Source organism: Symphodus melops, assembly GCF_947650265.1.
Source record: "Symphodus melops genome assembly, chromosome: 22".
NCBI classification, from domain to species: Eukaryota; Metazoa; Chordata; class Actinopteri; order Labriformes; family Labridae; genus Symphodus; species Symphodus melops.
The window spans coordinates 8,198,740-8,224,469 of NC_136712.1; the positions used below are offsets into that span (position 1 = coordinate 8,198,740).

General features: G+C 40.8%; 1 protein-coding gene across 2 annotated transcripts in view; it reads left to right on the top strand.

Annotated features, from left to right (window-relative positions):
* The window catches only part of tafa5a (TAFA chemokine like family member 5a), a 150,027-nt gene extending 136,808 nt beyond the window's left edge, over positions 1–13,219 (top strand). For both annotated transcript variants that reach the window (XM_079335009.1, XM_079335010.1), the window contains exons 4-5: positions 5,380–5,596; positions 10,728–13,219. In XM_079335009.1, coding sequence (XP_079191135.1) covers positions 5,380–5,388 — 9 coding nt within the window. In that variant the 3' untranslated portion in view covers positions 5,389–5,596; positions 10,728–13,219. The remainder of the gene's footprint in view (positions 1–5,379; positions 5,597–10,727) is intronic.
* Positions 13,220–25,730: the final 12,511 nt, after the last annotated feature.

Sequence of the window (25,730 nt, forward strand, 5' to 3'; positions counted from 1 at the left end):
TTGACTTCTTCGCCAGTCTTGTTTGTCCTTTTCTCAGCATTTTTTTGGCTGCACTCTCTCTCTCTCTCTCTCTCTCCTCTCTTTGCCCCCCCTCTCTCCATACATTCATCTTCAGTCTGACCGCGTTTGAAGACCTACACGTTGTTCGTGTCAATAAAAACTAAATATGGATTTTTTTTTTTTTGCTACGGCCCATTTCAGCAGAAACAGATGAAGATTGATATACGCTTTTCTCCCTGTTGACAGTGACGTTTTGAGCGGTTACTTTTATTAGCGGCGCACAACAGACCGCCAGCTGAAAAGGACATGTATCAAACAAGAGGTGCACTTGTGATTTATTTCACTATCAAATGTCAGAGTAATGCAGCGACAAGTTTCTCCTCTGAAGCATTGACCTATCAAAAAAAAAAGGAATCCCTTAGAAGAGCTGTATCAAGCTACGAGACTATAAATGAGCTCCTTCGGTTCACTTAACTGTATTAATGGAACCATAAAATGTGCTCCATGTCCATCAGTAACCACTTTATTTTTCTTTCTGTTTTATCTCAGTACATAAAACAGCATTTCCGACAAATGCATGCCTTATGGGGGCCTTAAAAATGAAAAATGATGTACTGACAGAAGTACTGGCCAGAGAGAGCCGTCATAACAAAGCAATATCAAAATCTGGACATGTTCTGGAACTTGACCCCGACCTAGAAATGCTTTAATCTGTCCACATCGACACACGTGTTTTCCCATTCTCACTTAGTTGGAGGGTAAGATGGCATACCGGCTACTGTAACTGTCTTTCAATTAATCGCGACAAGTCATTTTCCACACTCTTGCTTTTAAAACGATCAGATTAACATCGGTCGTGTGGTGTGGGGAACATTTTGGAGGAAGCCAAGTGAGACAAGACCTCTAATTGGTGTGTGGCATCGCTGGTTGTAAGTCTACTTGAAAAATGGGATTAAAGTGTGGCTGTTCAGCACTGGTGGGGAGTAAAAAAAAAAAAAAAAATGATGTTCTTGTAGAAGAATTGCTCATGAGGCGGAAATTGTTGCAAAGATAAAGTGCTGGATTTATTAACCGAAAATGCACAAAAAAAAAAAAGCAAAAACAGTCCCGGGTAAATTAATAAAAAAGCAACTAGACTACATAAACTGAAAGAAAACACAACCTCACAGCAAGCTGTCACAAACAACAATGTTCACCCCAGACTCAGGCTGAGTCTACTGTAATGCTTCTCTCAGCCCAGCCCTGATTGGAGCAAACCATTTCAGGAAAAAAAGGGAAGCCAAAGAACGTCATTTGACAGCAAAATATAATGGTTAAATTATAAGTGGGAAACTTAAGCAGAATATTAAATTAAAAAAAACTTGTTTTATTTGAGCTTTTAAGGTAGGAAAAGCTCCACTCTGTCCAATTAGGCACAGGTAGCTTCACTCAGCCTAATCACTCTGCTGGATGTGGTGAGTGGGGGAAAAGGCTTGTTACCCGAACCGGCTGCATCATCTTTTTTTTTTTTTCTTTTTTTCACAAAGGTGAAGGCAAGTGTAATGAATAATCACTGTCAAACAAAATGGTTTTATTTAAATGTAAAAAGCTAGGGGAAGTCCGGGTTTCTTAGGCCTCTGGGAGAAAATGTGCATGAAAACACAACTCAAGCATCAAAACAACAACTGCAAGCGTCGTTCCACTCCGTCTGTACTGAAATTCCGCCGCCAGTGGGCATCACAATCAAACAATTACAAAATATGACACGGAGGCTAGCAGGGAATCATGGGAGTGATTTTCTCTGCTAGCCCGACCCCACCCGCGATGAAAACTGACTCCAGATATCCAGTGTTCCAAAACTCAAAGTCGTATTTCCAGTTGGACATATTTCATTGTTTCATAACACATGCCTCTCTATAATAGATTTATATGACACCTTTACTTTCCAGTGTTAGGCACCAATAGAAGAAAAAAAATAGATAAAAAAAGTATTTCTAACCTGCAGCTCAAAAGCAATGTATAATTGGAAACATGCCCTGACAACAGGATCATTTCATGGTCTTGAAAGCTCTTCTGGAAAAATCACCAGTCAGAGAAACACTTTGATGCTGCAACAAGGGAGTGAATTTCACGTTGCCATCGCACTTTATGACGCTAAATGATTTGAATATATATATATATATTATCACACAGTTAAACACTACTTTCACTGCCTTCCCTAAGCGTTTTCCTTTGCAAAAGCGATATGTAGTCTCAGCAGTCATCTCCTATAGCTCCTTTTTCTCAATGAAAGGCTCGCTGCTGTCGCTCTCCAGAGAGGACGGTGCTCTGCATTGTGCCCTCCACCATTTCAGAATGGCAGATGAAACGGCAGAAAGGAGCTTTCTCTCTCTGCATGTGTCGACGCAGGGAAGCTCGGCAAGAAAAGCGGGAGAGTGAGTGCGCCATTAGAGGAGCGATGCGAAATCACCTCAGGTTATCTGACGGCTTTTGTGACAGTGCGATAAGGGCTAAAAGAAAAAAAAAAGAAAAAATCAAAACCGAGACAGAAAAACTGTGCGAGCGGAGAAAAGAACCGTTTGAGTTGAAGACAGAGAACCAGTCAGAAAAACACAGCTAAAAACATTTTGTATTTTTTGTCATTTTCATTTGGCATGAATCAAGCAGTGCACTCTTTCTTGTTAAGCCATTTGCAGGAAAGGACAGAGCTTTTTCAAAGTTGGTTTTCTTTCACCAAGTTATAATTGCAAAAAAAATTCAACTGCAAGAAAAAAAAAAAAAAAAAAGCTGTCAAGACATCTTTTCTTGAATGCCATGTTGTTAAAAAGCATCCAAAGGAAAACACCCGTATAATCCAATGTGTTCATATTATTTGTACACGGCCACACACTAACGGTTGATTATTTTCTAACCTGAAAAGCAGTCTAATACTTGTCCCGTTGAGCAGTGTTCCTGTTGCACGTAATTACACAACACACCATGGTTTTTCAAACATGGCGAGGAACAGTGAGTCACACTGCAAGGAAAAACAGAAAACGCCTAAAAATCTTTAAACGTTTAACCAAGTCTTAATCATACGTTCCATTAGGTGGCTTCTGATTGGGGGTTTTTAGGCTGTGAACGGAGTGCTCTGAGCAGAAGTGGCACCTATTGAAAGACTGTGATTACAGTCATTAAGACTTTTGCAGAGAGGAGATTAGTAGACAGAATGGACTAAAGAAAGGACAGAAGATTAGCAGTTATCAAAAGAGTGTAATGTTTGATAATATGAGCTCCCGTGGAGCCATAATGCATATTTTATACACTCTTGAGGTAGTCTGAGTGTGGGTGAGGGGAATGTCTACATGCAACTGAGCGCTGTTAAGACATGAATATAAACGCTGTTTTTATCATTTAAAAAAAAACCAAAGCCTTTTCTACAAACGTTTGCATTTGACGTAGTTTACCTCAGGCCTGTCTGTTCATGAAAGTTCTGGAGTATGCATTCATACATCTGACAGTGACATGTGTTCGACAGAGTATGAAAAAGCTCTTTAGATTGGGGTTTGTAAGCCAGTGTGACAGACCTCCCTCCCGCCTATAGCCCTACACCCTCCTCCAATCACTTTCCTTCTCTTCCTCCCTCTGTGGATCCAGCTTAAGCAAGGCCCTGATGGGATCTCCCTCCCCACACCCCCTCCAACCCCCCAAAGCCTCACCATCACCACATACCACCTCTGGTTGTGGGCCGGTACCAGCTTTTGGTAATTGATCCCTGTGGGCCCAGCAGACAGATCCAGCAGTGGGTTGAATCAGAATCACACCACTAAGAGGACAGCTGCTTGGCCACGCTAGACAGGCCGAGAGAAAAAGAGGGACTGCGGCTGTTCACCATTAGCTCTGCCTGCCACCGACCTTGCAAATGGAGCCGAGTCAGCAAATCTTCTGGGCCTTGAAAAATACCCAGATCTCCAGTTTGGAAGTTGGTAAAGATACTTGGACTAATCTGACTTTTTAAGGTTCTTGTCAAAAACCATAAGCTAACTTATCAGGCGACTCACCTGATAAGTTAGCTGTGATGATTAAGCCAGACGCTTCTGTATGTTAATGAAAGAACATCTTACCATTTAATACCTGATTTTGATCACTGCCCATTGTTTAAGAAGTACTGCCATTTCGTCATGGCCAGACAGAGTGTCACAGGAAACGCATGCCTGGGTTATTAACTTGTCTTAGGCTTCCAGGCGTTTGCTGCCCATGGCGTAATTCTATGTTGCTGCTTTTTTTTATTTTAACATCTCAGTTTTTCTGCCATTGTCATGTGTTGTAAACAGCAGTCGTTTTGAAGTGATGGTTAATTAACAAGCTCGTACTGCAGCTGCAAAGAGTGTTCCATAGTGACTGCTACTTTTCCATGTTGTATTTCCTTCCCAAGCCTCCACGCCGGCCACGTGACTCAAAGCTTCAAACATTATGCTCACATTAATGGAGGCTAGAAAACCCATCTCTGACAATATGTTAGTCCTTTAATATGAAATCTGTTATGTTTCCAATACCGCAAGGACAAAGTGCTCTCCCACACACAGGAGTGATTGCAGTATTATATTGCTGCTGAAAACATTGCATCTCAAATATTGTCAACTTTAAGGTGCTAAAAAAAAAAAAAAACCGGAATGTTGGACTTGTAACAGTCAAATTTTGTTTCACAAAAGAGGAAATTGTTTGAATGGTTTTAACGTCATGGTGTTAATTTGTTTTTAAGTAAAGTCACACATTTGTAAGAATGACGGTTTTCACTGTGATTTTTCATGAATGACCAAACAAAGACATGCTAGCAGCACTGAGTGTGTCTTTCTACACACTGCAGCGCTGAAGTGTGATGTGTCTGCGAATGCATGTGTGGTCACTGACAACATATTGTTAAGCAGTTTCATTAGGTACGATGCTAATCGTCTTATTAGCTTGTTAAGAAAACATTAGAGGTGCGGCATGCATTAATTTATTTAATAATAGGGACAATGCAATTTAACTAAATAAATTAACAATAAATAGTTTAGTAATTCAGAAATTGCTTATATAATCACTGAGGCCTCTTGTGTTTTGCATCAAATGTGAGCTACTGAATTGCAAAGAGACTCTGTTTAAATCCTATTTTAATACCTTGTAAACAGAACAGACACCTTGTGATAAACACAAGCACATAACAGCTCATCAGGTTTGTATTAAAATAGTAACCACAGATTTATGACACCTACATGTGGTAAGACAAATTGATAATGATTGGTGCTGCTGGTGATGGTTGTGTTACTGTTGCTCTGGATTTAGAAAAACAAAACGGAAAACATTCCAACAATGCATACTCATGATGAACTAGATAATCAATCCCTCTCCTCATCTCCTCCTCTCGCTCTCTTCCTCCAGGCTCTATGACGCGACAAGAGTCCCCCTCGACACTCTTGCACTATGGAGAGCATTGACGACCCCTTGACAGACAGCCAAAAAACATCGACCAACACCACCTACTCCACCCTACCAACGTCACCAACATCACTGCACCTCCAGCCAAACCCTGGTCCCCCAAAGGCTGGACGCAACACAAGTAGCTGCAGAGCACCAGGGGCCTCATGGAAGCAGCAAGGTACAACAGAGAATCACTGAATATCAATTTCCCCCCATGAATCAACTTTACTTTGTCTGTGAAGATATACTAGTTGAGCTAGTGTTGCGTTGGGTCTAAGAAGAAGCCAGTTACATCTCCTTATTTCTGTTTTTCATATTCAGATGTATTAATAATGTTTAGAATAAAAACAAACATGACCATTCAAAGGCTGCTTATTCACCATGAGACAGTGAAAACGGTTCTGAAGAAGTCTATTGACCACTGGCGTGGGTGATTGAATTTCATCCCTTGAAACTTCTTTTTATCAGCGTCTGATAAAAGAACAATTGTAACGTGGTTTTACGGCGCCACAATCGCATCATCATCATCCTGCTTAAGCAGAAGATGCTAACAAAAGAAAGCACACGCACAAATCAAGATACAATTTAAACAGCCGTCTGTTTGTTTGATATCTCTATTTGCCTTTCTGGTTCTTTTTTCTTTTTTTTTTTTTCTCCATAAGCTCACCCAGTTCCCCCGGGTGTGTTTAAACACAGGAAATCCATGTGTGCGGCAATACCAGTAAAACCCCACTGGCTTATGTTCAGCTTGTTTTTACTCTGCTTTATTGGCGTGCTTTGGATATTGTCTTTAAAGTACTGTGTCAGATGGCGTCTGTGCGCTCAAATAAAACGAGGCGCCAGACAGACTGATATTAATGCAAGTGATCTGGAAATACAGAGTGGCTGTGCAGTAAATTTAACTTACATTGCAGTCAAAGGGATGAGGCCAAAGTCATAAAAATGCCCAGTCTTATTAAGATTCTGAAAACCAGGCTCTTCTGTCTGTCAATATTGCCATCGTTTATGGGCCCATGTTGGGATTGTACCTTCGAGAAAAGGGGGGGGGGGAAAGCATCCTATCCTGCTGCTTTTCAGTCGTGAACAGCAAGTCTTCAGTAGATTTGGAACTATAAATAGACACAGGGAGGAATGCATGCGGTAAACACAGATAGTCTCGCAGTGCATCCCATACGTTTATTACCTCTTTACCAAAGGAGAAGGCTATCTAAGATTGGATTTAACCACTTGATCTCGTGATGTACTACATCGAGGAACACAATTCCATATCGCTTGCGATCATGTGATCTCATCCAGTCACATAAAATGCAGCAGCCTACTGTGCGTGAACACACAATGTGACCAGATACGATCTTTACATTACAGTGTTGTCAGGGTTATAAAACTAATCAATGACATTGTGTTACTCTTTTCAGAAGCCGACGTTGTACTAGTGTAATGCTAAATCTGTTTTAGTGTTCCCTCTTGAGCATTGGAGTTCCGATCATATTGTAGCATGCAGATAGAGAACTGTGTTGGCTTTGATGTTCAGAAGAAATACAGTATGAAAGGCTTGATAATGACATAACACCCTAGATAGCTTTGAACTCTCTCTTAATGTGGAAAAAGGGGCCTAGCGTCTGGAGGCCTGTGCATACATGTTCATGTGTTTTGATCTCAGTTTCCGCTCCAGGCTTTATCTAACTTCACAGCATGTAATGAGCAATTTCCCTTCCTTGATTAACCTGTGGATCATCTCTAACCTACAAGTTCACTTATGAATATTCATTGAGAGGACTATTGTGCAGCGGCTCCAGCAGAACGCGTGCATGACTGCACAAGGCTTAACGTTAAACAGCAAGGGCAGGATCAAGCATTAGAAACAAGTCCAGTACGTGGATGTAAAAAGCAGCAGCACTTTGCAGTGACAGATGAGCAAAAAGGGGCTGAATCCCATTAGCTGATGTTTTAGCACTACCTCGCCTACTTCTGTGAATGTGCAAATGATTCAATCAATTAATCAACCGCATACTCCTGAGATGTTGCCTCGTTCACATTTATCAGAGTCCAGATGAAGAGTTTAGAGCAGGGAAGTAGATCAATTTTTCTTTCATGTGTGCCCTATTCACACGTTAACAGTGTGTCACTGGGCTTTAGCATTTGAAGGGAGCCAGAAAGAGTTCACACAGAGTGGAAATGTCAGGCTGGGGCCATGTGTTTGGGCGCATTTGCTCTACAGATCCTCTAAATCCCAATGCTGGAGAGCAACGTCATGCGTTATGTTTTCACTTTTCTTTCGTCCCAGCAGATGTGGCTGCATGCTCTTTTATGTGAATGCACATGGAAAATGCAAGGAAAGGCATACAGATTCTCATTTATACATCAAAGCATCTTCGCTTTGCCCAGAGACAAGAAACTCAATGTAATGTCCCTAAAATAAAATGTTTTCTTTCCCCCTGTTCTCTATTGAACACTGCTGGGTACATATCAATATGTATCGAGTGCATTGCCTGCCTTACTACATAACAAGAGAAGTCTGCGCAAATTAGACTTTTACACAGATGGATTCTCTCCATGACTTTCCCTTCTGTTGCTCCGACACCTGCAGCAGTCATCAGTCTCACTCTGCTCGTGTTTGAACAGCCAGGCCCCACTGTACTCAAAGTTTGCTTGTGTGCTCAATAGTCAAACGAGCTCTGCATCACATTTCCCCCCCCAACTCCACAATCCTGTGCACACCGACACAAGAATGTGGGATATGCTCTCACTGTTATAAGATATAAAATAGAGTAATATGGTCGTTTCCTGATAAACCCAAGGTAATAATCACCTGGGGCCTGTGAATTTTATTCATAGGGCAAATTCATCTCATATTCATCTGACATCCGTATACCTCTTTTTTTTTTAATAGAAGGCCTGCATTTCCCTTAGATGAGATTTTTGTGAGAGATTTATGGGTTACCATTTGCCGCGGTGTGGGTGTGAGAATAAAGGGGGATAGGAACAGGGAGAAAATATAAGAAAATTACCATAGTAGACACAGACTGTGGCAACGTACGTAAACAACACCATCTCTATGTTTAGCATCTATTTAGATTCACTTGCATTTTATACCTTTGAGATCTCGACAACATTTCTTTGCATAGGTTCCATTTGTATGTATTATCAGTGGCGTCTTGACCATTCCATTCCATGCCACTGCAATCTCAGTTTTCTCTCCAAGAGGGTCCGACGCAGGAGAAATAGGGAGCTTGCAATTCACCATATTCACACAGTGATGTACAATGTCGTAGTGCTTTGTTTTAGATCTCACTTTTAGCGAAAAAGGAAACCACGCTAATCATTGTCGTTTCCCTGCTTTCAAATATCAGTTGAAATAGAAAGATTACAGATGACACAGTTTTTAACAATACATATATCGTTAGCCTACCTATTAGCAACAGTCAGAGCTACAATTAGGCTAAAGTTATGCTACTAGTCAGCCATTAACATGCTAATATCACAGGCTAGGAAGTGATTGAACGCTACCTTAAAATTTGTTGTAATGCACAGGTAGTGGTAATGTTAGCAAGGAAGCAGTTCTATACTAACATTTTGTGTGATGTTTGCGAGTGAATTATCAGTTTGAAATGACATGAAAACAACTTTTTTCCGGTTTTAGGACAGCATTCAGCTATTGAATGTTCAATTATCCGACAAATACTGTATATATATATATATATCAATAAAGCTTTTCAGAGTATTTTTACTTCAAGACACACGCAAGCGGGCAGCTTTTTCTAAGCCAATGATCCAAATCATTTTCATCCAATGTGCCGCTTTCCATCTTGTGATTGGAACTATCTCATCTCAGTTGCAAACAGTCCAACAGTACATTATGGGTTAAAAAACATGTTGGTACGTTTCGTAAAATGTGACCTGTTGGAGGTTACAACCTTCTTGGGATAGTAGCACATACCAATGCAAGGACGCAACATCATTTGAGCTTCCCCTTCATGACAATAATGTCACAGGCAAGTGGTTGACATGTGAATATGGCCAATGGGATTTAACACCTGTTAGGGCAGCGGTCACATTCAAGTAGCTAGCAGAGTCATGCCCATGCTTTAAGCTGTTACACCTCTGGGTCATTTCATGGTCAGCTTCTACAAATCCATGACATTATCTCTATTAAACGCCCTCTCATCGAGATGTTTATTATTCCCACAGCATCCAGACATTGTCATCTGTGATACATGCTAGTACTCCTCCCAACACCTGCCCCTTTCATGGTAATTTGCACCCTGTGAAATCATCACAAGTTCATTATTATGAATTAAGCTTCAGCGGCAATGCAGCAGTAGTTTAAGGCAATCCACGTCTGCAGCAAGTTGGCTGTGTGACTGGCGGGGGCCAGATGGTGAGGAGGCTTCCAGATTTGTCTTTCTGCGGTAGATAAATTGTTTCTCACTCTCTGCACTGCGAGACTTGCTTTGTTGTTGGGTTACACCCGCTGACGAATTGTAAATATTTGACAGGCAAAACAAAGAGAGAGTGAGCTGTTCAGTTTTTATTTTTACTCTTCGGAGAAGCTCACAGAGTGCATCTCAATGTGGTAGGGAGAAATGGGTAGACAAATTGGACACACAATGTATTAAGTGCTCCCCTGAAAACTTGCATTTGTGTTCTTAAAAGTGGTTCAACATTTGGAAGGATTGTTTTTTAATCTCATTGCTTGAGTTAGATTTGAGGGAAGCAGGATTACTGTTCGGTATGAAACAACTGCCAGATAGCTTAGCTTAAAAAACAGGAAACACGGGGAGACTTAACTTTTTGTTTTGTTTTTCACAAAGTAGATATGACCTGTGACAATTTCATGTTACTGAGTTGGATAAACTGGCTGCTGGGTGAAGCTTAATTTTGTAATGCCATTACAGATAACATTATCTTTCTATTTGCAAAAGAGCACATAGGCCAAAAGTGTATTTCTTAAAATGTTTGAACATTCAGTACATTGATTCTAAAAAATATGAAACTTAGGTTGAGACTGCATTTCCAGCAAAGCTATAGCCTGTACTTGAGGCGAGTGTTCTTACTGCGCCACCAACGCACAAACATGACAATTTCTATTGATGAAAAAGCCAAACTGACCGGCGTCTTTACTCCCAACATCCCAACATTTCTCTTCAGGTTTTCTAATAGGAGGCCAAGAAGGCCCAAAAATACCTTTTATACAAAAATAAAATGACTTTCTCCCAGAGTCCCACTTCAGAAGGTTATCTACCATAGTCTTACATTGACATTCTTAAACATTCATCTCATGTTTGCTCTGTTCTTCTTGTGATTCACAGGTCCCATAACACAGCCAGAGATTGAATATCTGGGGACGGACTGTTTTAAGGATCCACTGCTACCCTGGACACTGGAAAAACGGCTCTCCGTAAAACACCTTCTATATCCTGTGACTGGCTCCTCTTGGTTCGGGGACTGCTCCTTTTCTGCTATCTGTCGCTGGGTCAAAATGTGGCATCCAACTTCTCTCCACTCTTATCTGCCTGCTGTGTAAACTAAGCAGCGCCTGCTCGCGCCACGGAGGATCGGACACAATCCCATGAATGCAGGTTGTTTTTTTTTGTTGGTTTTTTTTTTTGCCTCTTTCGATAGCCTGCTATTTAAAACTGCTTTGACTAAAGGGATTTTTCACATCGCATCCAAGGAGCTCGAAGAGCAAAGACAGGATCATTACAGACACCAGACCCTGTTGCTGCTTGGGCCACTTCATGAGGCCATGAAAAACTGAACTGAGCGCGCTCTGCTGTGAATAGGCCTTCAGCTGGAGTAAACCTCCCATATTTTTATAGACCAAAGAGCAAAACAACAAATATGATCATTGTGACGGAGTGGACCATCTGGCAAAGACACACAAGCAGACTTTGTGCGCTTGCTATTCGTGCGTGCCACCGACAAACGACTGCCCACCCCCCCACAGAGACACAGTGCACAAGAAGGGGACCGCTGTAAAACTGAACCTTGCGCCTGGTGGCATGTGTACTGTACACAATCAAAGGAGTACTTTTAAAACTTTGCAGACTCTTTTTTTTCTCAGACTAAGCCCACCACTGTATTTTGGAACTGGAGATATAGGTATTACATACGTATAACTGTGTATCAAAAAAAAAAAAAACTAAAAAAAAACCTGATTTGCATTTTTACGTAGCGACAGTTTGGGACAGCTTTGAGGAACAGTGTCAAGTTGGATATGGAGCGCATATAATATCAAAGAGATGATGAATATCTACAGAGAGTATGAATGCTACAGAGTCTGGAAAAAAGATGGAGTAAAGAAATGTCATTAAATGTATTTTAAAAGGCCCTAAAAAGTTATATATTTAACAGTTTTATATGTTGTACCTTTGTAGAGAAGCTTATTGGACTTTAAAAATGTGGTCACAATGGCAGTTTAGTCGGAGGTGAACACACGCTGTTGTTCTCATTACTGCTGGCTCGTAGTCCCAGGTTTTCTGTTCACACTTCGGTAGCCGCTTTCTTTTCATGGTCATCAACATGTCACTGTCTATCAGACGCATTCATGGAGAAAAAAAATAAGGAGGAAAGCGACACAATTTATTGGGGACTGATCTGCAGCCAAATGAACATTGTAAATCTATGGTAGTCAGTGGAAGCCATTGAAACCTGCTAATTTGCTATGATATTGTAATGTACACGGTGTGGAATACTGACTCATTTCCTCTCTATGGATTTTTGATCTCTTAATTTATTTTTGTGCTTGTGTTTGTTTGCACAAATCTGGCCTCTCTCCGACAGGCAATGGATCCAAGAGGAGAGAGCGAGAGAGAGAGAAAGAGAGAGAGTGACAAAGCAGAGGAAGCATCGCAGAAGTATTAGAGGCATTTACATACATTTTTTTATCATGAAATATTTTAAGAATAAATTAAATACATGAAAAGAAATGTCCCCTGCAAATTGAGATGGTCCTGGTGTTAAAGGTCATCAAAGTAAAAAAAAAAGTCAAATGATCTTTAAATGTGTTCTTTGTGCAAGACTAAAAATGAAAGATTCTTCGTCTTTCCCAGGTGATCGGATGGGTTTGATCACAGGGATGTGCTTTTCTCAAGGATAAAAAAAAGTCACTGGTAATTATTCAAATTTACCTCGTACCCCCCCCCCCCCACACACACACACACACACACCCACACCCACACACACCTACACACACCTAGTGAGATCATGCATCTCCAAACCAATGAACCTTAGCCTCATTCACCTTGATCAGCCTGTTCAGTATAAACATGAAACGATGGCAACAAACCCCGAGGCAGCACAGAAAAAAAAGGAGGGAGGAATGCACGTGTGCACGAGGGCCACAGGAGGAGCAGATGATAATGGACCGAAGTGATGAAGAAAGATCTGTGCGAAGTTAACGCTCAGACTGTCGCTACGAAAGCATCCTCACCGTGCTGCATTATTAACCGACAGTCTGTGTCCCTTATTGAGTCAGGGACGCAGCCTGACACACAGAGAGCTCAGTGTCATCTGTTTATTTACTGCGCCGCCTCGCCGTCCCCCTCCGTCAGTGAAGTCAAGAGAGACCTTTGACATTTACGCATCTGGTTTGGTGTGCGCTGAGGTTTCCAGAGGTATTTACACGCTGAACTGTGTGACGGCTGCGTCAAGCCTCTGCATCTCAGCTCTGGTTCTGAATCTCACAGTGGCCCTAGCACTAAATGTTGTCTTCTTCTCTTGTTGTTTAATGGCGGTCGGCCAACAGCTTGATGTTGGAGGTCGATGCAAAAATAATAATACACGACCATCTTCCTAGAAACATGTTCAACACAAATTTTTTTTTTTTTTGTTGTCAAACAGGGCTGCATGTGCAGGAACAGAACACATTTTTTTTTATTATTTTGGGGTGCTACTTAACTAAACAAATTGTCTTTCACTGAAATTATAAACAAGCTCTATTTTCAGAGTGGACTGGGTTTGTTTTATCCCTCCAATCCAAGCTTTTCATACTTGGGTCTATGATTGTGTTTGAGTGTCTGAACACAATGTAGTAGCTTGACTTGCTTATCTTGGGGGGGTTTTTTTTAGACACTAATATATTTCAATAGAGATGTAGTGTTCTCACCCACACCATCTCAAACATGTCTAACTGTCCAATCACAACAAAAGGGCATTTTCAACAACCTGCAGTCATTTGTCTCCATTAAAAACCCAACACGTTACATCTTAGACCTTTCATTTCTAAAGATATGTCGGGTTTGAAGGACTCAAAGATAAATGAAGGGCAATCTCTCACAGCACCAGTTGGGTCCTGCATTTTTTAAAGGTGGCAGCGGATCCTACAAAAGGAAAGAGTCTTGTTCCCTCAAAGCTGGATTTACTGTTTTAACAGAGGATGGGTGGTTAAGCCCGCTGCTGGTGTTGTGCTAAACTTGGGTTCTTTGAATTCTTTATAAGGGCTGGTTAGAGCCGTTGCTTCACATCGAGAAGGTTTGGAGGAGTTTGTATGTTCTCTTCAGGTGCTTCGGCTTGCTCCCACAGTCCAAAGACATGAACTCTAATTACTCTAAAAAAAAAAAATGGTGAGCAGTCCAGGGTGTACCCCACCTCTCACCCAATAACAGCTGGGATCAGCTCCAGCCCGCTATGACCCAGGAAACAGGAAAAGCAGTGATGAAAATGGATGGATGAAATTCTTATAACTAATTTTGGAAGTATGACTTAAGATATTAGCTTCTGTTTTGTTGACAAACTGTACCATACATGCAGACTCCCAAGGTAAGTCAATTTTATTTGTACAAAGAACACTTGTTTCTGACACCGTGCAATTTGAGTAAAAAGGACTGAAACCCTCAGGGTGCACATTGGAAAGAAGAATTCCCTCTTTTGGATGATTTGGTGACACTGGAGAAAAGGTAAGGAATTTAAGTAAAAAAAAAAAAAAACTGTTGTTTTTACAGTTAATAAGCAATTTAATCACGAGAGGGAAGTCTGTGTGTGTGTGTGGGTGGGTGGGTGGGTGGGTGTGTGCGTATCAGGGGCTGAGAGGAGAAAAGAAAACAAAGGAAAATGAGAAAACAATGTCAGTTAATCCATCAAAGCAAGCTACTACACATTCCACAAAACGATTTTGAGCAAGGATGAATGCTGTCATGACGTTTTCCAATACAGTTTTCAAGGGCTATTGAGTCAACTTCAGCTGATGACACTTGCAATAATAATGACTGTATCATCACAGTATAGGCTGAGTACATCTCGTTATCATTTCCCCCTCAGTGCCGCTTCAATTCAGCAGTCAAGCTTTTTTTTTTTTTTTAAAAAGGTCTGTGCATTTTTACATTTTACATTTACAATATTTAAAATGGTATTGTCACTAATAATGTCAGGAGATTATTTCCCACTTTGTTCCTTTTCCCCCCGTATAGCGACCCCATGGTGACTTCCACTTTGAAAAACACTTGTTTTCCCATTATACATGGAAAACCAGTGTTGTTACCCCATAAATAAGACAATAAGTAAGAGCTCAAAGAAATACCTGAAAATGATGAATTTTAAATAAAATGTATGCCAATCCGTTTTATTGGCCAGGTAAGTTTAACACACAAGAATCTTTTATGTCGCCATAAAATATTAACAATGAACTAAAAAAATGTAAACGATTAAAAAACGAATGTACAAATTTAAATAAGATCAATTAAGAGCTAATATCAAGAATTCCACAAAATTCATTTATACCATCGTAGAATGCAACCAATATGTCCATCTCAGTGCGATCAGCATCTAAATGGATTCAACAATAGTCGGACATCTCTTACTTGATACAGTATAGGGCCAGAATGGACAACAAGAACATTTCAGTTTAATGGGAAAATAATATGTAAAAGAAATATAGCTGCCATCTGTCAGGCTTCACTAAAGTTCATTCTTTCCTCCTCCTGACCTGGCAGATACCTGCAATACTGAAGAAAAAAGTGGCTTTGTGCACAAAGTCTGTGTTATGGAGCAGCGCTGGAGTGCATAAACATCAGTGGCTCCTCAGAAGTGCGTATATACACGCCGCACGAAGGGATAAACAAGACTACAGGCCCTTGCAGGTGTATGCATGTATTTGCTACAAGAATGTATTTCATCCTGCCTCACACCTATGGAAATATGTATCAACCTCCACAAAGGAAGAGCAAAAAAAAAAAAATCTTTCACAATCCCTCCTGACTTGGTGCTGAAAACAAAGTCTTCTGATTCCAAGATAAACACGGAGAAGCAGAGGTCTTAACCCCAGCTTCTCTCGCTAAATCCCATTTTGAACCATTACTTGACTCGTACTCTGAGAGCTAACACAGCAATCTGGCTGGATCATCGGGTGCACCACCTTCTCTGACTCCTTGCACGGAGGAATATTTGGAGCCGGAAATGAGACCTCAGAGTGAACAGGTTTTTTTTTTTTTTTTCTGTCTCATGCCGTGTCAGACTGATTGTCGGGAGAGGAGGAGTGTTTAATTACATCAGATTGAATTCCAATAATCTGCTCTATATATCCTTGAGGGGTTTTTTTTTCCTGACAGTATTCAGAGCCATGCCTCTACACATTTTAATCTGATCAGAGCAGGACAATGTGGTGTTTCCTTGAGCCATGACTATAAGCAGGTGGAGTCATAAAAGGAACCCTGCAGAGTAGGATGACAACTGGCGAGTCAGATTTGGGCAGTTATGGAGTGAGACTGCCGCCTTAGGTCTCCTTTTTTTTTTTTTTTAGCTTCAAAGCCCCATACATCGGCTTATTTCTCTTTTCGAAGAACAGATGAAAGAGTATGAATGTGTGTTCTATTTCCTGCATGTTTCTGGGTCGATGTGCGATGGCTGCAGATTGAACCGCAGACTGCAAGCCGCTCCACAGCCCGCAGTAAACACCTGAGGGTGAAAGATTGTGCCTCCGTTTACAGCTCAGATAAATCTCCGAAATACCAATACTGCATCACGCTGCAAAAAATATTATTATTTGGTTTGATGGATAACATTTATCTGCTAATTCAAATTTCATACTGTGAGTCTTTGTTTACAATATAAATCTAATTAAGTGCAGCAATCACGGCACAAGGTGGATCGATACACAATATGGCCAGCACAGCTGCTTACCTCACAAGGATGCCTTTCCACCTGCCAATATTTTCAACCTATAAAATGTACTGGGGTTTTCTCAGCGAGGCCAATAATCTGTCAAGGTTAGGGCAACGAGAGACGAAACATTACCTCAGTGGGTGACATGTTGGGTACATAAGAATAAATGACTAAACCAGAGTCATGTGGTTTTAAGACAGGATTAATCCATCATTTGCTTTAATGGCAGGTAGTAGGGGTTTCACTTGTGTATGGAGCCTCTGAAGTCCCAAAAAGACCAACAAATGTACTGAACATAAGATTGTAGGACAGAGGGGGGGATTGGAACGCTAGTGTGGACCCAGGGGTGTCTCAAAGTACTTTGTCAAATAGGGAAAATTGGTGGTGGGGGGCGGTGAGGGGGGGGTGAGGCGATTTAAAGAGACACACACCAAAACAGAGCATTCTGAGAGGGCTGGTTTCTACATGGTCACAAACTTCCTCTGGTGCTTCAGTCATGTTATATTTTGACCAAAGCACAGCACAGATGTTTAATTTAGAGCACAGGGGACTGTTTGATAACATTAAAAAAAAGGGTATAATATTTACCCTTTAACTAAACCACAGTGGCCAAGCCACTAAATTACAACCAGAATTGTCCAGGAGACCCAGAAAACACGAAACAAAAAGGGAAAGTCTGCGAGAGAGACCTTCGATAACACAAACGACTGGAGTCAGAGCAAAACTATCCAGCACCCCAAGTTATACACTGGGCGACAGGCAATTGTAATAATACCCACAACGATCTTAGTTGGTGTTTATATATATACACACACAGACAACTTGAGAAACCCCAGGGAGAAGCTCTCACTACCTCTGAAGGTGAGATAATGAGTCAGCACAGAGCAGTGGAGGCTCAGGGTTTATAAAAGCTCCCCACACCTGAGCTGAATCAAAGCCAATCAGTGACACACACACCTGACTGCAGTGAGTTGATTGACTCACCACTCTCACGGAGCCGAAAGAGTGAGCGCCCTCATGAAGCGACAACGTTTTTATCTAAAGACATTACATTTGACTTTTTCAGACTTCAGGGGCTTCGTACCAGTGATCTTATCTTAAGACAAAAAAAAAAAGAACTAAAATGAATCAGGTGACCAGAAATGTATCTCAATATCAATGTTGCTCTGTGAGTGCTAAGTGAGCAAATAGCAACTGAGAAAAATGAGTTCACAGTATATCAAAATAAAAGCTTTCATTTATCAGAATTGTTTGTACAGCTTTGCTGCAAGTAGAGGGAATGTATTTTATTACATGTTTAACTCCGAAAAGATTTTTAACATGCAATTTGTGTAAGAGAGTTTCATGCAATAATGCTAGCACTCAGCTAGCCATCTCACCATTTCTCAACCTGGAACTCGTGGTTTTAGACATGGAAGTTCAAAGCTTTCAGATCACTAGACTGCAGTTAAAATGGAAGTCTTCATAGAGTGATGTAACAGACGCTAAGGGGACTACAAAATCACAAAGGCCATGTCCCCGAAAACATTGAGGAGAGTTATTATAAACCCCACTAAATACACCCGACAAAGAAATGACAGTAGCGAAAAAAACCCTCGCAGTGACTACAGGGTCATGGGATTTATTTGGGAACTAAAAGAAGAACAGATACAACTTTAAAATGTCATAAATGTTATTTTTTTCAGATACTTAATTTGAGACATGAACACAATGTATGCAAGGAAAGCTGATCATAACATATAAAGACCACAGGGTAGGGTGTGGCAAACGCTCTTTGCGAATTCAGACAGCGAGAAGAGTGCTTTACAAGCTGAGGCCCATTTAGCATGTACTGTTTAATTAACACAAAACCAGCACACTGAATTGTTGTCACACAAGAAGGCTACATCTACAACGCCGCCTGACACACCTGGAATCTGAACCTTCATTAGTGTATACATCCAGCAGCCGTATTGTCCTCGCCTCTTGCTCCGTTGAGCACCTTGCTACTTTTGTGCTGTTTGACATGGGAAGGTTTCAGGTTAAGCTCCAGAGCTCCAGGCCTGAGCTCTGCCTTTACTCCCCCTGATCAACCTCTCTGTTGTGAATGGTTCATTGTCAGCTGGGTGTTCAAGCTCCATTTAACTCTAACTAACTGCCTTCAGTCATTATCGCTGCTCATTAATGCTGCACTGGTACTGCAGAGCAGCCCTGAGTGCACATGGGTGAGGTTACTGCACCATGTATAACCGCTCGGAGCATACCGGAGCTATGGATTTGCGTTTGATAGTTTTATTGTAACGCAAATTAATGACATAAACATAATCCTAATAGCTTGTTGTACTGAGGTTATTTGCAAACGTAAACCTTGGTTTTAATGAGGACTCCTGTAATCATCTTAAGAGCTCATGTTTTTTTTGTTTTTTTAACTCCCCTCTAGAATAGGAACAAATCTTTCGCACTTTATTGTGAGGCTTAAGTCATTCCCAACCTGCTGCTCTTGTTCCTTAAAGGATTGTATGGCAGTTTCCTGGAGGAGGAGAAGAGAAGCCATAGGTGTCATCTTTTACCACTTTTTGGTCCTGAGATCTAGTTTAGACTTCTCTTTTTCTTTTGGCAGACAACCTACATTATGCTTTCTATCATTAACAACACAGTGAAAAAAAAACAAGGTATGAGAAGACAAACAAAACATGGTCTGCTTTCAGATTTATGGTGCATGTGAGTCTCAACTGCAACAGTAAAAAAGTGTGGTCGTTTTTATGTCGATTTCAAACTAAGGATGCGGCACAGTATTACGATAACATGTGAAACTAAGCTAGGCTGTGAAAAGTCACCGGAGGAAGCAGTTGACACAGTAGCTGATTAGTTAATTTGAATAATGTCCTAAAGTCCAAAACAACTACTAAACCACGAATGAAATATCTGAATAACATCTGACAGTTAAAGACGACAATTAAAGATGAAGCATGTTTTAGAAGTTAGCTGCTGCTTGTATCTATGTACGGATCATTCTTGCAAAACAGATCTTCCATTTTCCAATAAAACACCAATGGTTCTATTTATCAACACGATTTTTCATGAATGAATCCTGATATTTCATTTGGGCGTTCACTTACACAAAAGACTGTGCTGAGGTTAGGATGATTGAATTTGCAAGAATAAATACTGACACAGACTCAATCAAGCCGTCAGAGCTAATAACGGTTAGCTAAAATAGATAAAACATACTATGTGCCATGCTACTCTAGGCTACGCTTTGCTACACTACTATAAATGTTATTGTTCCCTTGGGAAAATGTTGTGTTGGTACTTCAAGTGCTCCATTTATTGCCTCCATTTATGTAGTCAAAGGTAGTGAACTGCACATTTTCAATAGTAAGCTTAAAGTGTTGATGAATAGTTTATGAGTTAAGCTCAAAGTAAACAGTGTTGAACTATGAATGGTTGTATGTTTGTGACATAAAGAAGTCTTACTGAAGGTCATGTCAAGTATTATAATCTGCAGTTATTGATGTATTAATGAGAACACGTGGGATCCAAAGCTATTCCTTCACAGATATAGTGTTTGAAAAGGAGAAGAAACTACCACTCTATGACACTTCCTCCTGAATAAAGAAGAAAAGGACAGAAAATGAAAAATGATTAAGGAGAGAAAAAGACATAAAGAGAGCGTGAAATGCATCTCCACCCTATATGACATTAGTAATCAGGGTTTGCTACTGTACGCTGAGTGCCTCTCCGTTTCCCCAGAAAGGCAGGGATGCAGGGTGACAGCTGGGGACCGGGCCAACACACTGGACCACTAAATGAGAAAAATGACCAGCTTTCAGCAGCTCTTTTAAAAACTCATTTACATCCTGTCAGATTCCATTATGGCCGGGGACCTGCACCGGAGCTACAGGACAGGACCGAGCCTGCGAGTGCACCGACCGTGCTGGCCAAGCTCCTATCAGCCTGACCCGGTTCACCGGTCTAGTAGGCAGCTGATTCTCCTATGTCAAGGTTTTTTGGCTTCTCGCCTCCTTTTTCTCCCCTTCTATTTCCCACACTACCTTTGGTGTGCTCTTGGCAAAAAAAGTGGGTGATTATCAGAGTGCCTGAAACCCCTGCTTCTACTCTTTTATAGAATTACTGTACAGTATGTGCACCTAAAAGCATCAGCAGAGAGGATTAGGGCTGCTAAATGCTGAGCATTGAATAAATTATTGGCTTGAGGTTAGAATTAAAGGAAAGGAGGAAACAGAGGCAGGGGAAGTAAAAAGTAAGCTGATTTAGCTCCCCAAATAAGAATATTTTACATTAAAATTACACTTTAATTTCAGCTTATTTAGCTAAGTACTAGTTAAAGTGCTCCCAGAATGAGGTGATATCTCCCTCAGCATTGTTCTACTTTACTCCAAGGTGTGGAAGGCTTGCAATAAACAAATCCCATAAATGTGGTACTAAGTGACATCCTTCAAATCAAGCATTACTCTTTTATATTCCCATGTGTTCTATTGTTTTACATCATTGGAATATTTCGAACACAGCTCACGCTTTCACGAGCAATCGCAGTTCAAAGGTTAGCTCACTAAGTGTGCTGAGCAAATTTCAATCTTGACATTGGGAAAAAAATAAATAAATGGGTTGAAGCAGAAAAGATTATCATTGTCCATCCATTTACATGACAAGCAGGAAATTCCATCATCATGGAACGATTGTTTGATCAAATCAAAAGGTCCAGAACAGCAAACGAGTCGGCGTCGTAGCGAGATCGGCAACATTGAGAATAAATTCAAAAAATTATAATTGAAGGAGTTTTTATCACCTAAATAATAATAAAAAAAAAAAAAAGATAATTGACACGACAGTTTCATAAACGTGTTGTTCGCAAAATGTAGCACCATTGATATTGTACATTCAAATTCAAATGACAGGTTGTAAACGGTCCCAAAGGACGGTTTCCGCTGTCTTTTTTTATGACTTTATAGATTTTAGCAATACATTCGCCCGTGGAACAAAAGCTATAAAATTGACTGGATGAAGTGACGTCACCCGTCTGTTTCTGAAGGGGGCTCTGGAGGCTCATCTGCAGCAGACACCATTGCAGGAAATCTTTCAGATAACCTAACAACAGGCTAATCCACGATGAACTGCAGTACGCTTCGTTTCTCATCACCGGATGTTGCCACTTGCCTTGGAAGCTAAGTTGAGCTACATCCCTGAAAGGAAGTGAATAAATAGCCTTAGGGAAAAGCGTGTGCCGTCATCCAGGTTTCTCCTGTAAAAGTAGCCATAATTTTTTGCATCCACGGTTGCTTTTAACTTAAAATAACAACCTTATTTTTTCTTACTGATGTCCTTGTAGATCAGAAATATTTGTTTCTTTCATTTAAATGTGCCACTAGAGAAGCAAATAAGTCATTCAAAGAAAACGCCTATTTAAGCATTCTGCGAGTGCACTTTGGGTGTAAGAGCTCTAACAGCAGCTATATTCACAGGGGTGACAGTCTGTGGTCATGCACTAAGCCACTTATGCGTCTCCCTCCGACAAGGGGCATGTCTGTAACACTGTGATCTGATGCATACATCAAAGCCACAGAGAGCACCTTCGCACACACCAGGGGCTCCATCAATCCCCCTCAGGCCTACGGAAGCGTCCTTTCTTACACAGTCGGCCTTCAAGGGTGACATCCTCGAGGAGGCAATACAAACAGCGTCTAATGAATTTTTAACGACGAACGTCGCGAGCGGTAAAAGAGAAGGGGAGCGGGGGGAAATGGAGGCGGCGAGAAAGACCCCCGCTGAATGCATTACAGTGATTTGTAGGCTCACCTTTGAGCGGGAGTAAGAAGACTCCCGCCTCAGATCATCAGGGTGTTAAGTGTGCTCAGTGGGGGAAGGGGGGGGAGGGGGTGGGGGGGGACTCTGTGCACCGCATCGTGGGCCAAATGATGTTTGAAATGTTTTAATCAAATCCTGTCTGTTCATTAGACTAACAATAGGCTTCATGAGGTGAGCACTCAGTGGTTCGGCTTCTCAATGTCCTCGGGGGAATTCTCCTGATAGAGAAACTTCCCCGACCTCCCAGCGACACATTTCTACATGACCCCCACCCCCCACCCACATACATTTAAATAGGCTTTTATCAGGGGTGGCAGCTTGTCATGTGGTGTGATTCATATGAATCTTTATAAAACATTTTTTTTTTAAAAAGCCTTCGTTCCAGTCTCAATCCGTCTTCTTGAGCAGCAATTACATCCATGTTGGATTACGTGTCAACACACTGTTTGCCCGGTCTGTGCGTGTTGAACCAATGACGGACAACTTGTTACTAATCTCGGCAGACAACCTTCTCTGATTATCTCTTTGGATTTCTGTCATAGAGGAAAGGCTGGTGTGACACTCAAGATGATTGTTTTGGGATTAATCCAGAGTAGCACTCAGCGTTGTAGCTTTCATTCTATGTCATGAAACGCACCATTGCCAACATAAGACAAGTGTTTCAGCTCAAAAAAAAAAAAAAAAAAAGATATTGAATTTAAACTTGCACTGAATTTGACTCAAGGTGCTAAAGAAGGAAAGATTACTTTTAGTCATCAAGGAGATGATGGTACAACGATGGCAGAAAGAGCCCAACCGTCCAACATTACACACATTACCACTCTGCCAGGGACGCAGTGGGACACTTTGTGTTGTGACTGCAGGAACCCTGACCTTCTGGGTTGAGAGACGACCGACTCCACCACTCATCCACAGCCGCCACACTGAGCCACTACTTCCATCGTGTAATTTAAGTGTTTGTTAAAAACCCTGGAGTTTCCACGATGCTCCGAACGGGGGATTAAAACTTTGATGGCTTAGCAAATATTGAAAATACAACAACTGCAGGAAGATCAAGACAGGAGGTAAATCTACTGCCCCAAGGATTTGGACCGTGACAAATAAATGCTGATACCTTAGGTCTGAGGATTATTATGTGATAAGACCCCGACTAATAGGCCATCCACGCTGTTTTGATGTTAGACGAGTGCATGTCATGGATATCAACTGTGTAAAGAGCTGAAAATCAGTGACTGATTCAGTGTGGAAAGTGGATTCCATATTGAAATGCCGAAATCACCCATTGACAGGTCTATTTATTCTCAACTGCTTGTTGTGTAAGTCGTATACATCCCTTAGCGACGAGGTTTCGAATCCCCGTCAGAGTTTGTATGTTCTCAACATGCATGTGTGTGCTCTCTCCTGGTACTACAGCATCCTCCCACAGTCTAAAGGCACGCTCAATAGGTTAATTGGTGACTCTACATTACCCTTAGGTGTGAATGTGAGGGTGGCTGGTTGTCCGTCTCTATATGTCAGCCTTGTGATTTACTGGCGAACAGCTCAGGGCATACCCCGCCTCTCGGCCAATGACAGCTGGGATCGGCCCCACACACACACACACACACACACACACACGACCCCTAGAAAAGCTGTGAAGATAATGGATGGGATGGGTGGATGGATGTTTGTATAATTATTTCAACACACTGGGACAATTTTAACCAGTTATGAAACAAACTCCATGAATTCCTAATGCCTGTATTCAAGCTACAGTACAAAAGCAATCAAGACAGTCAGTTAGAAAATTTACTCATTTTATAAAGTCATTTCGAATGCCTGTCAATGCCGCCACCAGGTTTCATTCCAGCTTAGTAATTAACACAGAACAAAAGGGGCCTAAAAGCAGCGTCGTCCACAGGGGCTGCTAAATTGATACAATATTAAAATCCCTCAAAGTTGCTTTAAGAGAACTTAATGAGAAACAGTCCTGTCATGTCTTTTTAGTGAAAACAAATGTAGGACTAATTTAACCTGTTTGTTTTCCATTCCCCCAAAGCTTCGACATGGCAGATCAAGCAAAACTAAGTCTTCCAAGCAAATTAGTTATAAAATAAAAAAAAGGACCAATGCCCCATGAGGGAAAAACTAAATGAAATGAGATCTATTTTGCTGAAGGATATTTAATTGCATACATATAATATTGCGATGTTGCATCTCCTTACTTAACCTTGGCAAAGGGTTTTGAAACAAACTACACAGTTACTGACATTTTCCTGCTGCTCTGAACGAGATTTTATGAGAACGTTGCAAGACTTGGCATGAGCCTGACGTCAGGCTGTCAGGCTGTTGAAAATGTAATTTCAAGTGTGAGAAAAGTTTTGGCTACTATTTTACAAGATTTTTTTGAACGCAGTAGTGAGTGGAGTGCACAACGACATCACATTTGGTTAGGAATATCAGAACTTTTTTTTGACGTTTTTTTTAATCTGTGCATGCATTTAAGCTTGAACAAGTGTTAAACTTGGTTATTTAAAAAAAAAAAAGATAAATTTAAACTTTAAATGATGAATGTACAATCTTTAAAGTGATTAATTTGTTCATGCCTAAAGAACAGGTTCAACAAACTGTCTTCATTTGGATTTGGCATGCCCAGAATGAGACACTTCTGTGACATGTTTTTTTTTTTTTAAGAACATCCCACCAGATGTGTCCATCAGTTCTGCCAATGTTCTCTCTGATCAAACCTTACTGCCAATACAGTGCAAACTGAGGACACAAAATAAACTCATCTACCGCACAGAAAGTACTGTATATGCTTTAATATTACAAGGCTTTTAAAACCTTGGGGATACAACCTCATGATGGGTCACACTGAATTCAAATGGAGTTGGCTAAAATTTCTATTTATTGTTAAATAAGAATGAAATTGTACTTATATATATTAAATTGTACAGAAAGAGGGGGATACAAATAAAACTAAATGAATCATGATCAGTGGTGGTCCTATAACCGGTCTTGATTCCAAATTTGGAGAGCACCCAGTCTGAGACCAAGACAACCCCAGTTAAAAATGCTTGTGATTCTTGAGACCAAGACCAATTTTAAGTACCAAAACACTAGCAGGTGTTAATCAACTTAAGCACTTCCAAATGTTATGAAATAATATCCTCTATAATAACGATCCTCCCTCCAGAAAAACAAATTTGTAATATTAATGTTCCATGAAGTAAAACATGATGGAACACCTTAAATGTAATTACAGTCAACAGCTTGGAAAAAAACAGAAACAAAAAAATTACAGAAAATTAATTTATGGCGAGATTATATATTGCTCAATGCATGCAGTTACATTTTGAGGTAAATATAATGTCTAATAGACAAATGGTTCTTCTGTGGTGATATTCTATGAATGCTTTTGTTAAAAAAAA